At 43.3% G+C, this 17336-nt stretch overlaps 2 protein-coding genes across 2 annotated transcripts; both read right to left on the bottom strand.

Annotated features, from left to right (window-relative positions):
- Positions 1–7122: 7122 nt before the first annotated feature.
- LOC131285121 (uncharacterized) lies at positions 7123–9405 on the bottom strand. Its single transcript, XM_058313981.1, has 2 exons — positions 9388–9405; positions 7123–9167 (listed from the first exon to the last, which is right to left on the bottom strand). Exons 1-2 carry the CDS (start codon positions 9403–9405, stop codon positions 7305–7307), a joined length of 1881 nt encoding a protein of 626 aa, XP_058169964.1. The 3' UTR covers positions 7123–7304.
- On the bottom strand, positions 9038–13763 carry LOC131289841 (alpha/beta hydrolase domain-containing protein 17B-like). Its single transcript, XM_058319176.1, has 4 exons — positions 12909–13763; positions 9763–10137; positions 9334–9674; positions 9038–9247 (listed from the first exon to the last, which is right to left on the bottom strand). Exons 1-3 carry the CDS (start codon positions 13184–13186, stop codon positions 9458–9460), a joined length of 870 nt encoding a protein of 289 aa, XP_058175159.1. The 5' UTR covers positions 13187–13763; the 3' UTR covers positions 9038–9247; positions 9334–9457.
- Between the last annotated feature and the right edge of the window lie 3573 nt (positions 13764–17336).

The raw sequence follows: 17336 nt of genomic DNA on the forward strand, positions 1-17336 counted from the left end.
TGTACTATTTCAGCATTACAATTGCAGACCGAGGGTCGAACCACCTTATCTTCCACACATCTAGCAAGCTTTGCCGTTATTTCACGATTGAAGCAGACGAAGCTTGATGACGACTCCCAAAATTCCATAAAAGCGATCAGCTGATAAGTGTTGACAAACAGGGCATTCGTGTACTAGTCTGCTACTCCCAAGCAACATTTTGGACATTTTAGGGTGTTTATTCGCCCAAGGAGCGCCAAATTGACGTTTCGACCCGAACCCATGAAAGTTTCATACAAAAAAACCCCTCCACGTCCGGAGAGCTACCCCGCAACCACTCCGCCACCGTTTGTCATACCCCTTACTTCCTGATGACAATCTAAATGCTGTCTGCTCTATCGTTCCGTCCTTTTCTCTCGCGTTATGTTCCCAACAGCATAGACTTGTGCGTGTGAGCATAAGCCCGTTGAGGAATTGTTTACATTTTGAAACAAACGGTCGTGCAGTGTGTTGTAAATACTTGGTGTATATTTTATTTCATAAATCCTGTGAAAATGCGGCGGCAACCCGAATTAAAACGTTTGCGAAATAGTGCCGTTTTCTATCGGCGATCCGATAATCGTGAAAAAATGTTCGCATCGTAGCAATCTTCAGCAAATATCGAAGCTGTAGCTGTAGCTGCTGTACCTGTGGAAGCAATTTCTGCCAGTTGAAAATCGAGATGGAGTTTATGTGGATGAAATGGGGCTTTCAACACTACTTGATAATAATTCGGACGACAGTTCCTGCGAGGAAAGTGCTGGAGAAGAACAACACGATCAATTTTGTTTCGGAACATGTCGATCGGAGATTGCCTGAGATATTGGGCGCTTTATAACAACGAAACGCTCTGGAGGGTGGATATGATCTTGGACCTTTTGAAAAAAGCTAAGGTAGCAAATTTACCTAAAAGTGCAAGAACATGATTGGAAACCAACCGTAAGCCATCGATCGAGATAATGGAAATAAGCGGCGGCCAGTATTGGTATCATGGAATAGAAAAATTTTTATCTGTCCAACTATGGTAAGTTTGTTTCAAACAGTGCATTTTTGAAGCATTATAATTGTGAGTGTAAATAGCAAATTTTTATTTCTTATTTTTTAGCAATGCAACACTTATTCATGCCAACATATATCAATGGATGGATTACCATTGCATAGACGTGGCAGCATGGAGTTTTGGCCAATATTATGTAATATCCATGAGATGCCGAAAGTACCAGTGATGACGAGAACTATTTTCTGTGGTAGAAGGAAGCCGACGAACGTTGAGGCATCTTACGTCTCATGGTCACGGAGATGAACAACGTCGTGGAATATGGAGTAAACATCAACGGGAAACATGTGTCGATACATCTAAGGGCCATTATTGCAGACACTCTAGCAAGAGCATTCATAACAGGTTGACTACAAAACTTATCGGCAGTCAATTTCACATGTATTTAATTTTTCTTTCATTTAATTTTCACAGGTCACAGCAGTTGCCAGAAATGTACCGTCGTAGGTCAATACGTCAGCGTTGCTCGCACCATTGTATTTTCTGGGACACAAGCAACACAACGAACTGATGGAGGATTCAGGCAAGGCGCCTATCCAGGACACCAAAGAACGATGACACCTCTTTAAGATTTAATTTTTTTTTACATAGTCCAGGATGTCGTGGTAGCTGATCGTTTGCATCTTATCGATCTTAGCATCATGAAGCGACTGCTGGTGGGCTGGCGAATCGAAACACTGGTAAAGTAATAATGCAAGCCTTGCAGACTACAAAACTCATGCAACTAATGAAAGAAGAGTTGTTCTCTGATTCATTTACCAGAAATCGATGGCTGAGATGCTGTATGATATGTAATCGTTTTGAAGGTTGCCGTTGAAAGCTCCTGCTAAAAATAAATGATACACAGTATATGTCTTATAAATGGCACAAATACAAAGTTTTATCTTTGTAACATGATTTCAATAATTACCGTTATTTGTCGATGCTGGTGGAATTTGAAAAGGAACACTGTGACGATGGAATGATCCTGAGCTGGTTTTCAGTTGTTTCGGTTGGTTTCTCATGGATTGTCCCGGTGGATGTCGTAGCATGAATACTTTCACTCGTAACAATTTATTGGCGGGTGCTTTCTGAGCAAAACATGCTGCAGTCACTGTCAATTAAGTGTTAAAACCTAAAAAACAGCACAATGAAAAAATCAAGCACATTATTAAACTGCACAAACTTCGTCAAATTGTTCAACTACCAACCTCTAGTTTCATGATTTTATACTGCCTACTTTATTCCGCGCGTGCAATTTTGAGAAAATGTATCCATCATTACGTAAAATAAAACAGACAATCAACAAGACACTTTCCAACATCGCCGATGGATCAACCGGTCTGCGCATCGTATGGTATGTATAACGATAAGTGTTCAATCCTCACTAACCATACAATATAAATTTCTCTTCAACAGCTACCTCCAATGTATTCACGACCACTGTTAACCATGACCGCGACAGTAAAAAAAAGAAAGAATATCGAATCAAGTGTGCATTACAGGTAGAGGCTGAGAGGGGAGTGAAGGGGGAAAGATAGAGGAATGAGGAGGGAAAAACAGACCTAGAGAGGATATTATTTTTGAACCTAGACGGATATTTCTTTCGAACCCACCATTTTGAATTTGAACCCACCATAAAATTTGAATCTGACAGCCCGTCAACATCGCCGTCAAATCGGGTCGAAATTTACTGCGCATCGTGCCCTGGACCGACCCGTTTTCGACGCGAAAACGGGTCGGACCAGGGGCCGGAAATATTTCAAAAATCCCCTTGGGTCGGATGCCTATTCGAATGGTGAAATTTTTCATTAACCGCGTAACTACATTAGGCTGGTGTCAGTGCTTTACCGCACGATCTTTTGACAGACGAAAATGTATGGGATTTGACAGCTGCAAGGTTCGCACGATTTCTCCGCACGACAAAATCAAAATCATTTGATTTTATCGGATGGACGCATCCGATTTTATCTGTCAACAAAGTTGGACTTTATAAACTCGGAGTTGTGCCTTTCATCTGAGAAAAATAATAAAATTCATTTAATCGTCTTAGAATTTAAAGAATTACAGAAAAATTGGCGGACCTGTCGTCCGACAAAACATCGTGCGGTAAAGCAATGACACCAGCCTTAGGCGTACCATACTAAAAAACTGGTACACTTCAAGTGTCAAAACCCGATTTTTCTGTCACACGCTTTGCAGACTGCACCATCGCCTGACAGGCGCTGAACTCCATGCAAAAAAAAATCTAGCTCGGGGTCCACACTACAGCGCGACGTCGCCTGACAGGAGCTGAACTCCATATAAAAAAACCTTGCGCGATTTCGCGCGAATCGCACTAGGTTTTTTTTGCATGGAGTTCAGCGCCTAGTGCAGTCTGGCAAGCGTGTAGCGCGATTTGCGCGACATCGCGCTAGGTTTTTTTTTGTATAGAGTTCAGCGCCTGTTAGGCGAGTACTTTCGTAAGTGGAACAGAAAAAGCACTTTCTCTCTCGTTTTTTTGCAAGCCGGGAGAGAACGGAATACAAGAGCAACTATATTTTTGCTCTTTTTTTGACTGGCGCGCTTGGTGTGCGTGCCAGCTCTGACTCAACGTTGTGTGCGTGTAATCCGACCCCCCGTTAAGCGGAAATCGGGGGGTCCGAAAGAAAAAGGCAAAAAACGGATGGAGAACAACAAAAAAACTCGACCAAAACGAAGGCATTTGAACCTCTCGCGGAGCGAATTCGTATGGCCAACGCGTTTCGGTTTTCGTTCTTCATATAGCGATCGCTCGCGCTAGAACAAACCCGAGCAAATTGATGGGCGCGGGAGGGTGAAATTTCTGGCGGTGGCGGGACGGGGGAATTTCTGCGTTGGTGTAAAAGAGACAAGGATATCACCATCTCGCTCTTGCCCATTAATTTCCTATTTCGACCCGAAGCTTGTGATAGTAGGGACACGTAAGCGAACGAACGCGTAGACCGAATTTTTTGGTCCGAGCTTTTTGCGACAGGCGGTGTATATCATATTTATAACAGTTGGTCTGTTTTTTTTACCCGTACATGGAAGGGGAAGAATGCAAAAAAAATTCGCTCGACTTTTTCTGTGCGCTAGCGAATGTGAACCGAAGGAAGGAAAGAGAAAACTATCATTAGAGCGAGAGGCAGTGCTGACACACGGAAAGCTCCAGCCGCTCGAAAAAACGTTCGTTCGGTGTAAAAAGCTTCACGTGTGGCTCCTCGGTTACATACTTACGGCTATTGAATAACTTGTTCGGATAGTTGTCCGTTGGTGGAAACACATAAGAACGCTTTCAGCAGGTTTGGTTATAACAATTTGATTTTTATATAGATCATAAACATGCCGTATTGGAGTCGTTCGTGTCACTGCTCCGCCTTTTCACTAATATTCTCTTATACAATACAAACTGATCGATTGTGGTGAAATAGAAATAAAAAGAGAAAATATACATTTAATTCGCTAATCATTGAATTATTTCGAAATGTTCATACATTGACCGAATGACTGCGAAAGTATATTGCATTACTTTCAGTTCAGATTCATTGATTTATTGGATGTCTTTGTATGGTAATAATATTTGCATCGTCAACGATGTGCTCACATTTGATGACGCTTCGTCGTGTAGTGTTTATGATATTGCCTTGTCCGAACATTACTAAAACTCTATAGACCTATGTTTGTGCAAGTTGCTTAACTGTGTATTGCACTAATTTAGATAATTGTGGCAATAATTTATAGGGTAGCAAAATGTGCGTTATGAAGCCGATTCGACACAATATTATATTTTGCTCTCAAAACATGGAAGATAAAACTTACATAATTAAGTTTTTTTTATAATTATAGCCAACGCGCACAAATTATGTTAACGTTTACCATTGCTTCAATTTTGCTACTGCACTGTATACACGAATGTTCTGTTGCCAATCCAGCTAGCTGTACAGGTCTTCGTAAAATCGCACTATAAACTAACAGCTATATCGCAAAAACAGGATGTAAATAAATGATAAAAATATAGTTTCATGTGTATATATGTACGAATATCTATGTATATAAATCTTTTCCCTTTTCCCTATTTCTTGTTCTATCGGTATCAACACTAAAAACAATTACTCTTTGTTTTGACGATTCGTAACAATGTTCCACAACTGCATGTACTTTTATCAATTGTATTTGGTAATATGCGACTCTAAAGTGAGCGATAGAAATTGCTGCGTGCGTTGTTTGAAGTGAGAGATCGACTTGAAGAATTTTAAATGGTCTTGGATGATGTCTAAAAAACACTTAAATTACAACACACACATGTGCACATTGAGAAAAGTTTTATTATTTAATCCAAATTATGGAAGTCTTTCGCCAACCGGATCCTCTAATCCGTAAGACCGGGGAATTTTCTTGGTGGACAATGGCAGAAGTATAGGAAAACCGAGGGGCATAACGAAAACGAAGTGGGGTTTAGATTCATTCCGTTGCTTTATGCTAGCAAATACAGTTGTACCAAAACAATTGATAATGATTGTTTTGAACGCATAGATTTTTTGTATATGTAGAGTGCAAACGTATAGCTCATGGAATTTGTGCCCACCGAAAAACACAGCAAGAGGAAGAGTGTCTATCACAAAGTGGAATTTGGAGCAAGCTTGACCTAAGGGATGTGAACCAACAATCTTAATCTAATTTGTTATTCTTTCACCAGGCAAAAGTGATGTAGATTGTTCGTGCGAATGGAAGATTGGTAAGACGTTTTTAACAAAAATGGACATATGAATCCTTGAAGCGCTCCAATCTTAGATACTCTCGAACGGATTGTTAGAGGAATAGTAAAAATAGTTTTTTAAACAAATAAGAACAGAACAAAACATAAGGAACAGGGTATTCGTTTCGTTTATCAATGGCCTTCTTCCGTAGTATGCCTTTATGGATGCATGGTGTGTGCTGTAATGTCTTTACAAATAGTCCGATTATATCACACGTTCCTTTCTGCACGCAAACGAACTGTTAAAAACTTGATACTTTATGTAGATTAGTTCGCTTTGTTGTTTTACCCTAATCTACATCGGTTCGATTCGTAAGTGTTTCAGTACTTTGCTGCATTCAGTTGAGCGAATGGCTTTGGCTATTTAAATTACAACAAAGAATGGGTAGGACGGCTATTACGGCATGCTTACGTTTCATATCAGATCTGCAAATAGGTTTATGGAAAAGAATATCGTTGTCAGATTACTCATGTGTGTGTTGATTGCATGGAAGCAAAACTGGTATTTCTGTGGTTATCAACTGTAATTTTGTTTATACCGTTTCGCTAGGTGTTACTTCCATTGTGCGTGTTGCTGTATTATTTTTGTAAATTTATGTTGAATAGTATTTTGTGTCAAATGCTTTCCACTATGCTTGCTGTTTTTGCTGTGCGCGTCTCTGTCCATAGCTCATAATAAGGTGGAGATGAAGTTTTCTTATCGTACAAAAATTTATGTGTTACATACATTGCCTCTTCCATGAACAGATTCGATGATTTTAGGTAGATTACCAGTTTTGATGATATAAACTACCACATTTGCTACATTGATTATCAGTCGAATTGATCAGTCACATGCAAGTTGATATATTCATAATTTTACTGTACTGGTTGAATCATCATATGTTTGCCCCAGTCAAGTGGTTTTGACCATGCTCTTAGCTTAAACGAGCTGTTGTGTAATTCATTATTCGAAATATATGATGATGATGGTTGTTAACTGCTTTACAGGACATTCAAGAGAAAAATGGTATACAACATTTTGCTCACTAACCGGCAAATCCAGCAGTATGCTTGGATCATCAAACTATGCAATCCTACTATATTGCTTTACGAATTTTGCCATAAATGTCCCAGTACTGCTTAAAAGTGGGCTTGCATCGTTTGACGATTCAAGTATACTACTGGATTTGCCGGCTGGTTATCAAAAGGGCATAAGCTAAGCATTCGTTGCAAACATATGAACGGAAAAAGAACATCGCATATGGCCAGCAAAGTCAATGAGATAAATTGTCCGTGTCTAGGTGGTGTTTTTACAGAACCTAAAACAAACCTCAAGAATTTAAATTTACTAGAAAGCTTATCAAATACGATATACATTACAATTTCACACGAATACAGCAAATTATTCTATTATAAAAATAAACACATACCCTTTAGGCGTTGAGCAACCGTAAAATAAACTAACACATGCAACGAATGGACATGCATTTTCCGTGCAACCTTTGATCGTCTTCAGGCACCCTGATCTGTGGCACGGAGAATTCCCTGCTCATTCGATGCATCGGCAAACATCTGACCTATATCTTTATTTTCGAGAGTTTCTGGCGAAAACGGTTCCTCGTACGTGAGAAAACTATTCGAACTAGATATAGTAGTTTTACGGCGGGGATCCTTTGCTTTTCCAGCAGGTGACGACGTAGCGACCGCCGGTATGGTGGCCGATTTTACGATTCTACCCTCCGTGCTCGACGGGCGCCTGGCGACGCTAAGCTTTTTCCGCTCGACGTTAGTCGCATCTGCGCCGCCGCCTACCGATAGATGTTTGACCGGTTTTCTACGCTTACTTTCGCGCCGGTGGCCTGCATTTTCGACGATGATCACGTCCGAGCTGGACTTGGACTTCCGTTTGACAAACTCATCCGAAATGAATATCAACTCGACACTATCGTCTCCGGCACCGGGCGACCGGCCCTCCGGTGTTTTTTGGTGGGCAAAGATTTCCACCTCCTCGTTCCCCGGACCGAGCGAAATATTATCGACCGATTTCGATATCGATTTGACGGTCTTTCCGTTCCCAGCATCACGATCGGCGGTGTCGACCACAATCGTTAGTACCTCATCGGCCTGATCAAGCTCACCGTCCACAGAGTTCGGTAGATGGAAGCTTCTTATTGCCACCGGGCGTAGCGATAATGCCGGCGGGTGGTTGCGCTTGTCAATGCTTTCCATCGATTTGGAAATCTTTTTGCCACTTTTTTGTACGCGTACCGACTGCTGGTCGCGAAGCGATTGACGTCGAAATTCATCGGAAATAATAATTATTTCCTCTGCCTGCGCTATGCCCCGACCGTGGGCACGAAGTAGGGGAGGCTTTTTGCGATACGGCAGCCTGGAACCGGCATGCTGCACACCGATCGATCTTCGCTCAACCGTTTCGCTGTGGCGGCGTTCGAGCGGTGGTAGCCCAAGGACTGGTATCGGCGAGTTGGGCGAAGGCAGTGGGGAAGCTGAGCTGCCAATTAGTGAATCATCGGCACGCAAACCTATCATTGAGTCGTCATCGATGATGAGAGGTAGTGCCGAGTGCCGCGAACAAGAATCATCCCGAGGCGAACGGGAAGAACCCTCACAATGCTTGCCGTCAACAACGGCGTCTACGGCATCTTCACCGCCACCGCTTTTGGACTTAATACTAACGATTTGCTTTAAAATATGATTGACATCTAATGATAATCTACACTTTGTACACGATGAGGATGAACTATTCGAAGTGTCGTTCAGTTTGCGCACTAAGCTATTCAAGTTGTCCTTGTTTAATGCTAGTAGTTTTTTGCTTTTACCTTCTTTCTTGAACACACCACCGGTACTGAGCGGCATCGACCGACCGTCACCGGTGTCACCCGACGTCGCCGTTCCCGGCGGGCTGGTACGTTGCATCTGTTGCAAATTTTCCTTCGAGATGTTGATAATGTTCTCGTTGCAGGCGCACTTTCGAAACTTGAGGTTCAACTCGATCATGCTGCTGTCGGACGAGTACGAGATGAAACCGTGAATGTCACTGTTCTGACACAACGAGCGACGTTCCTCGTCGATGTCCGAGTTCTGATGAAAGTGGTCGACAGCGACACCATTAATGTGCACCGTGGCTTTGGTGCTTCCCGGGATCGTCGACACACCGTCGCCTGATGAAGGATCATGCAATTTGTTCGTGTTACCATCGCTATTGCAAGCACAGTCGGCATCGGTTGGTGGTTCACGCTGCTGCTGCTCATCAGTTGTATCCCTCCCGTCACCTTCAGAACGGGCGGCTGGATCAGCCTTCGGTGCGACGGAGGCCACGAGATCACTCTCGCTGACCCCGTCCGGTCCCTGATGCTAGAGTAATTTTTCAATCGTCGATGCATCATTGGTGGAATTTGAGCTTATTGTAATCGATGCATTTAATATTTCATCATCTGAATATGGGACGGAGAAAAAATAACAGCTTAATGGTTGTGGTCAAAAGCTTCAAAGCATACTTTCAATTGGTAAGCCCTCACACCTGTGTTTAAATCTTCATCCTCCTCTTCCTCCGCATTATCGCCATCGTCTTTGCCTTCGGTTCCGGTACCATCGCCTTTGCTACGCTTGCCACCACTGCCGCCTCCGCGTTTGTTAAGTTTTTGTCAGTTGACCAGCTCAACCGATACGAACTGCTTCAGCCGCTCCAGATATTGACTGTACATTTCAACATCATTGTGCCCGGCGCCCTCCACCCACAGTGGTTCCACGGCCCTTGGACACTTCTCGTAGATTGTCATACCGTGGGAAAAATCGATGACCTCATCCTCGGTGCCGTGAATCACCAGTACGGGCGAAGTTACTTTGGGCACCTTATCGATACTATTTGGCAGTGCCGGAACCGGAAAGAAAGTAAATAAACAAACGCTATCAGCCGCTGATGTGTAAACGAAAACTACACGCTAAGTACCTAGGAAATGCATCGAAAAACCAGGTACGTTTGGTGGCAGGAAAGGCGACGCGCATACCCGACATGAGCGGGGAATGTAGAATCACTGCACCGACCTCGTATCGGCTCGCTAGGTCCACCGTCGGTACCGTGCCTATGCTTTGCCCATAGAGAATGATGTTTTCCGGGCTAATGCCGAACCGAGTGCGCAGTGCATGCCAGGCGGCGTCGATGTCTGCGTAGAGATTCTTTTCCGTTGGTTTACCGGTACTTTGGCCGTACCCGGAATAATCATAGCTGAAGATGTTACAGTTGATGCGTTGACCCAAACCGATGAAAAATGTCGTCATTTGTCCGAGGTCGACAGCATTTCCGTGTGAGAAGAGAAGGGTAAACCTGCAACATTTCAACGGAAAAGTTAGAAACTTTTTAAAGAACACCATTTCCACTGTTTTACGTTGAATAGCATATCGTTAAATCCGTTGAGCGTATCATTCACTTGGGCAGAATAGACAGATCAGTTTTATAATTTTTAGAAAACTTGCGGTACCATGACGACGACAGACAAAAGTAGGGAGGAAAGGTAGCGGAGGGGTCATTCAGGAATCGTCTGTCGGTAGGAGACGTGAATTTTCTCTGCGCCCTCTCCAGTGCGGCCTGAAAGTTAGCCGATCGTCTAGACACACCCCATGGTCCTTGACTACAGTCACACGAGGGAGTGGCACGCCACTGAGACGGTAATTGTGCACCAGTTTGTCAGGAGTGCGATCAAACGAGATGACACAACACTTCGCCACGCATAGCACCAGAGAAGGTATCCGTAAAGTTTTGCAGGGAAAAGAGATCACTGGACGAGGACATAGGAGGATAAAATTTAAGCAGGCGACTCAAGACGCTACAATGAGGTACCCCGGATGGGCCTATGACCCCTATGATCATAGAGGGACCCCTCGACCCTGACCGTATGCGTACGATCCGATAGGAAAGACTGGAGCCAGTGAAGAAGCGCAACACCCCCCCCCCCCGCCTTCCCACTCCCAGCCCGAGAAGCCAATCCGCTCGAGATTGGCCAAGAGTTTTTTTTAGTAACTGGTAGGGCAAGCAGGTAAACGCCGCCTTAAAGTCAATGTAGGTGACATCGACCTGCTCTCCAGAAAACCAGACATGGGTACATGTCTAACAACAATGACATAAGGTTAGTTACAGTGGACCGTCTTGGCATGTAACCAAGCTGAACAAGTGCGATAATAGGCTGGACACGAGGAAGGATGCCTGAGTGGATAACAAACTCGAGGACTTTAGAGACAGCACAAAGGAGGGCAATGCCTCGGCAGTTAGGAATGGGCGTGCGACATCCCCTCTTGTGTACCGGGCGAATGCTTTAATGGCATGGATCAGCACCAAGTTGGGAATGCCGTCGGGACCGGGGGTGTAGGAGCATTTCAGCTGGTTAAGCGCAGCGATCACCGGGGGTACATCAATAATCACGGTTTTTGTGTTGACTGCATCACGCGGTACATCCACCACCCCTGACGAGGGAGACGCCCTAGGTTGAGCTGGATAGACAAACAGCCCGGCAAAATGTCCATCAAACAGGGTTGCTTAACGCTTGGGGAGAGGATACCGAGTGGTTGCCCGAGCGCGGCGATCATATGTAGAATATACCATGCTGTGACTGCTGTGATTTCCTTCTTTGACATTGCACAGGACATTTGTTGAGCACTTACACATTAAATTACACAGAACAATTTATTGTGCAACAGTATGTAGTGTCATGCTGCTTACTTGAAGCAAAATGAAGTCCTCCAATTATAAAATAAGCCCTTTACTGCTCTAGCACAAGACTTACAGGTCATGTTCCTTTGCGTGGAACACAGGAGAGGACCTGACGTTTTCGAAATCCGAATCATTGCATCGTCAATGGTCTGGTCCTTTATAGCCTCATCACACTGGTCACCGATGGCAAAGTGACTGGTCTGTCAACATTTGGTTTTGGTGATAATCAAAAGCTGGTGAACGAGTCCTTACTATATGAATTGCAAAGTCCATAAATGAGATTATGTTTATGATAAAAGTTACTTAACTTTCACAACACTTTTGTGCCGAAAGCGGTTTATTTCACTGGTATGTATTTGTAAAATTGTTAAGTGTGTTTATTTCCATGGCTGAAAATCAACAACAAAATTCGGGGTCTAGTCAAGAACAACAAAAACACTAGGCCAAGTAAACTCTTACGCACTGAATCTATCCTTTTTACTTAATTTTTTATATTAGCTACTGAGCATCAGTCCATCAGGGGTCCGCGACAGCAGGGGCTTCGGAAACAGAATTCGGGGTCTAGTCAAGAACAATCAAAATGGTAACACTAGGCCAAGTAAACTCTTACGCATTCAATCTAACCATCTTTCTTAATTATTGATATTAGCTACTGATAATCAGTCCATCAGGGGTCCGCGACAGCCGGGGCTCACCACCTCGACGGCGTGGGTTCGAAAGCCAATCGAGACTGGACCCTCCCCTGTACGAAAGGACCGACTATCCACGTACACATAGGGTAAAAAGTCTCGTAAGCCCTTAACGGCTGGCATGACCAACACGGTCGTTACGCCAAAAAGAATAAGAAGAAGAAGAATTAGTTCATACTATTGGTTATAAAATATTTGGAATCCCAACGATCATTTTTACAACCAAAGAACACCAATTTCTTTTACATATTCGAAAATTTATTTCAACGTAGTTTCTACACAGTAGCACATCAATGCTGATTTCTGACATGACATAAAAAACATGATTGAAGAAAATATGAACAATATTAGAAAAAAATGTGATGCACTAATTAAAGCAGATAATACATAAAACATAATCTAATCAGTTCAAGTAATTCAAAGGCGAACAGATAATTTTTTATGGTAAGGCGAACAAGATTCTTGCTGGCATTCGAAACTGTCCTTAATCTTAAAAGCAGGCATTCTAGATTCATATTAATGATTCATCATTTCATGATGTCATCTCTACAAAAAAACAGGAAAACAATAGTCATTGTGGGTTTAGAACGATACGCACCTACCTAGGTTCAATAGGGAACGAAGGTTTCATGACCCATGGGGATAATTAATTTAGAAAGATGTGGATCAACACCTTCCTATCCTCCAGCGTTTCAGACTTACCGTGCATTTGCGCTGCATTTGACGAACAGGCAAGCGATCCTGTTGCCGCGGGAAGACCGGGCATAAAATGCCTCCAAGCACTCCTTTTCTCGGTCGCTGTACTGCCAATCGGCCTTATCGTACAGTGTCAGGGTGAACTTGCTGTTGGCGCTCTCGGCTTCCGGTTTCAAATCGTAACTGGCCTCAGGCGGCAGGAAGGCCAACTTTGATGCGATGCGGCCGGGGCATGGAGGGCAACAGAACAGGCAGCACAGTTCACTGAAGCTCAAACCGTTCATCTTCTTTTTCTCGGTGCCGGTGGTGTTCGTATCCGCTTCCGTCGTTGCCGTCGCTTCTGCCGACACTTCCACACCTAGCGATGTACTTCCACCGTTGTTTCTTGCTGTGGTGGAAGTGTTGCTGATGCCTCGAGTTTTCCTGTCCCGTTCCAGTTTGGAGTCCGTTTGTGATGCTCAGCTTGGCAAAGCAACCGGTTTGAGCCCCGTTTTCGTGCAACAACTGGCAACAAACAATAGACTTTCTACGACAAAAGCCTCGCCTACGTCACACGCTTCAACTATGCACGGGAGGAGGGTTTTTCTCACATTAATGGAGTAAAAAATGACGAAAAAGCACCTTGCACCGTATACTTCGACGACGTGTGTTGGTGTTGACGAACTCTAGGATTTTACCTCGAAGCGGGTCAGCTGCTGAAGCAAAACGAGCTACAAGCGAGAGTAACTGAATGTAATCACTAGTTTTTCCTTTATGAAACACGTTTACATCTCAGACGATGCAAATTTATCGTAGCAATGCTCCATGATGCTTCGTGTTTTCCTTTATCTTCTTTCGCTTAAAGATTCACTTTCCACATACGATGCCACACACGCACACAACATGCATACTCTCCACGGAACATAAGCACGGTCGATGTACACGAAAGCGAGGGCGACGACGATCAAAAGTTGTAAAATAAATGTATGACGAAAACCGTCTACTTCAGCCAAAGATTGGTTGGCGGTGGTTCAGAACGACTTTTGATCAGTAAAAAATATTGTTTACATAAAAGCTGAAGCTATTACAAAGCGCGCTAAGCACAGTGCATTTCCGTACGAAGGAAACATTAATTAAATATCTGTGTTTTCTATCGAACCACACAACTAGCTTTTGTTTTTACTGCCTCAGGCCGAAGTAGTGTTGGGATAATTGGAGTTCGGAAGATTCGATTAGTCGATCTCTTGACGGATTCTATCGGATTGGATCCCATTTGACAGATTCGATTCAGATGGTATTCGGTAGGGACTCAATTTAATTCAGACTTTAAGGAATCAATTTGAACTCGATGTGTTGTGATTCAGACACGATGCGAATCTAACTAAAGGGTCTGCAGGGATTGTTCCATAACCGGTTGAGGGATATCCGTAAGCTTATAATATCTAATTGTAGTCGCTTTTGGGGAATCAAGCAAGCTAGTTGTTGCGGATGTTAACCGATTCCATCCCTTTGGTTTTCTGGATACCAGGCATGAACGTTTTCGGCCAGCCCTTTTTCGCTTTGTTCAACGAGCTGTTTATCTTTTGTATGGGACAGCGTCGAGCAAACTGACGGTTCCCGACATTTCCTTTCCAGTTCCAGTTCGGCGTCGCATCAGAGCGGATGGTTAGCAGTGTACGAGGTTCCTGAAAGGGTTAGCGGAAAAGTAAGGTTAACTTAGGCACGACCGCGTGGTGTCGCCGAGCTGGAGCTCAAGTCAGAGAAATCGTAGCCGACGTACATCTCGTGCTGTTTGAGTAATCAAGCGGATCACGAGTTTCGTGCGTTCTGACAAATGGAAGGAAATATTCCTTTCGTTACGGCGGGTGAACAGCCGCATTTTGACTGCGCACTAGCGTGGTTGGCTAGCAGTGCTCCTGGCCGCATGGTGGCAGTCAAAATGTGACTACAGAAAATCTGAATCAAAGAAAATCAGAACACAGAAAATCAGGACATATGGCCTTTAGTAGCCAGTCCTTAAACAATAGAGGTCTATGTCTCCAGGTTAGCTCGCGAAGGCCCAGGAAGCTGGATTCAATACCCAACGAGAAATTTTGGCGTTATTTTGGGGTAAAAGAATTCTTTTGAGAACTGATCGCTCTTCTTTTCAGAAGTGTTTTACCCCTTCTTTTGCAGCAGATTTCCTATGCAATTTTGGATGTAAAACACTTCTGAAAAGAAGGGTAAAACAATTCTCTTGATACTTGCGGGACACCGCAAATGAGAACTGTTTTGACAACGTGACTGTGCAACGTGTTTATAACACCTATTTCTGGCTGTACGCGTAAAAAACCTATACCCATTCGTAGTAGATTATATGAGCTGGGTTCAGGATATCTTTTCTTTCCCAAAATAATTATTTTCATGCAGGAAAATATTTTTGATTGTTTTATTATTTTGATACAACGATAATATTATATACATATCGTCCGGTTCGGAAGGCAATCAGGGGAAATGTTCAGAAATCGTCCGATGCCTCCTCTGGTTCGTGCTGGCAAACAGCGACCACGGATCGTAGCAGGCTCCTTCGATGTACGATGTGCAACACCACTCCGTCATGCCCATTGAAAACACGTAGAATGCATTCATGTTTATTTCAAGCCGCTTCTTCCTCCTTGTCGAGACACTGAAATGTGTGAAAAGTGCGGACAAATCATCATCAGTAAGAACTCTCTGCTGTGGGTTCTTACACACGTACTTACTGTCTGGTGCGAGTCCAAGCGCTGCTATCGGACACGGGCCACCGATGCTATGTTACACCCGGTAACAGCCGATGATCGCCGTGATGTCCAACCGACACCGACCAACTATTAACACTGAGTTGCAGTTTCGGCGCCTGTCGCTAAGGGTCATCGTCTCATCCTGTTTCCTTTCCTGCCCTTTTCCTACCATGTTTCATGATGTTGTTTAACACATTGTTTAATAAACTTCACTCCGATTCCGACACCCAAACCCGCGAAAGCGTTATTCTTAACTCGCAGCTAGTTGGCCAGACTTGCACAGCCAACAGTAAACAAACAAAGGTTTGACAGCCAGTACCTCTTTCCACTGCGGTGCCTCCCAAAACAAATTATTGGTAGGTTATGAGGTGTCCATGCCTACCTAAAAGAACCTTGCCAAGTGTATTTTTGGTAAAATATACACATATATATATAAAATATATATATAGTATTTTTGGTAAAAATACACTTGGCAAGGTTCTTTTAGGTAGGCATGGATACCTTTGGTAGGCAAGTGCAGCAGGGTTCTCCTTGGGCTGTCACTAGACCGTACCAGGTTTTTGGTATGGTACGCTTAATGTAGTCACGCGGTCAGTTGTAAAAAATCGCGTATTGCGTAGTAATCGCGTGAATTCGAGTATATCGAGTATAGCGTACTGCGGAGACCAACTGTATATGATGGGTTAGGACTCAGCTTTGGAGATCCAGATCTCATACTAGATTTAATTCCTAAGATTCGTATTTCTATCTCTGTGTCCTTGAAGAAATCTCTATTTATTTTCCCACCCCTAGATGGGAGTGACCCAAACTATAGACAGCTTTACAGGTAACATATTAAAGAATGATGTGACAATTTACAGTTTGACACATCGGTAGTGGTATAACCAAGGTACATGTAAGCTAAGTGCGTTATCATTGCAAATCTAATACATAAAAGTCAATGTTGTCTGGATAGAATTCACACTATCCCCGGCCTGCTACACGAGCCGCAAACTCCAACCGCAGACTCAAAAACCGTATAAGTTTACGTCAAAATCTTTGCGGTTCGTGTAGCCGCGTTTTGCGGTACCAATTCTGTGAGGCACGCTACACGAGCCGCAAACCCAAAAACTTTGCGGCGCAAAGAGGTTTTTGTTTTTGATTTTTCAGTTAACTCAAAAATCTTCGTTCAAAGCAAACAAGATCTTATTTCAATTCACACAAAAAGTAAAAGATGGATAATCTGTTGATGAGTGCAGTGTGGCTAACTACCCTATCGCGGGTCATCGAGTACCCAAAATTTGCAACAACGCAACAGGGGTGCCTGTCCAATTGACAATTGATGCCGACAGAACGAGAGAGCATGATGATTTTGCCACCGGGGCAACGCAACAGGCGTATTGTGCGTAGGCAAGAAGATGGCAACCGTTTGCTGGACAATACTGTAGCAGAGCAAGCAAATGAAACTATAATTAGCTTTCTTCGCATGAAGAAGGAAGATTTTGATGTTCTCAAGTTACATAAAAAGTGGTAGGATAAAATGTTTTAATCTTTATCATTAAACTTTTTGAAACTTTTGGATAAAATCAGTTGGTGGGCCGGACTTTGCCGACCCCTGATCTATAGTGAATTTATAATTGATATTCTAGCTATAAAATGACAAAATATTACTGTAGCTGCAAAATAAACACGTAAATTTATCACCATATGTTCGTTT

This window comes from Anopheles ziemanni, chromosome 3, assembly GCF_943734765.1.
Source record: "Anopheles ziemanni chromosome 3, idAnoZiCoDA_A2_x.2, whole genome shotgun sequence".
Lineage (NCBI taxonomy): Eukaryota > Metazoa > Arthropoda > Insecta > Diptera > Culicidae > Anopheles > Anopheles ziemanni.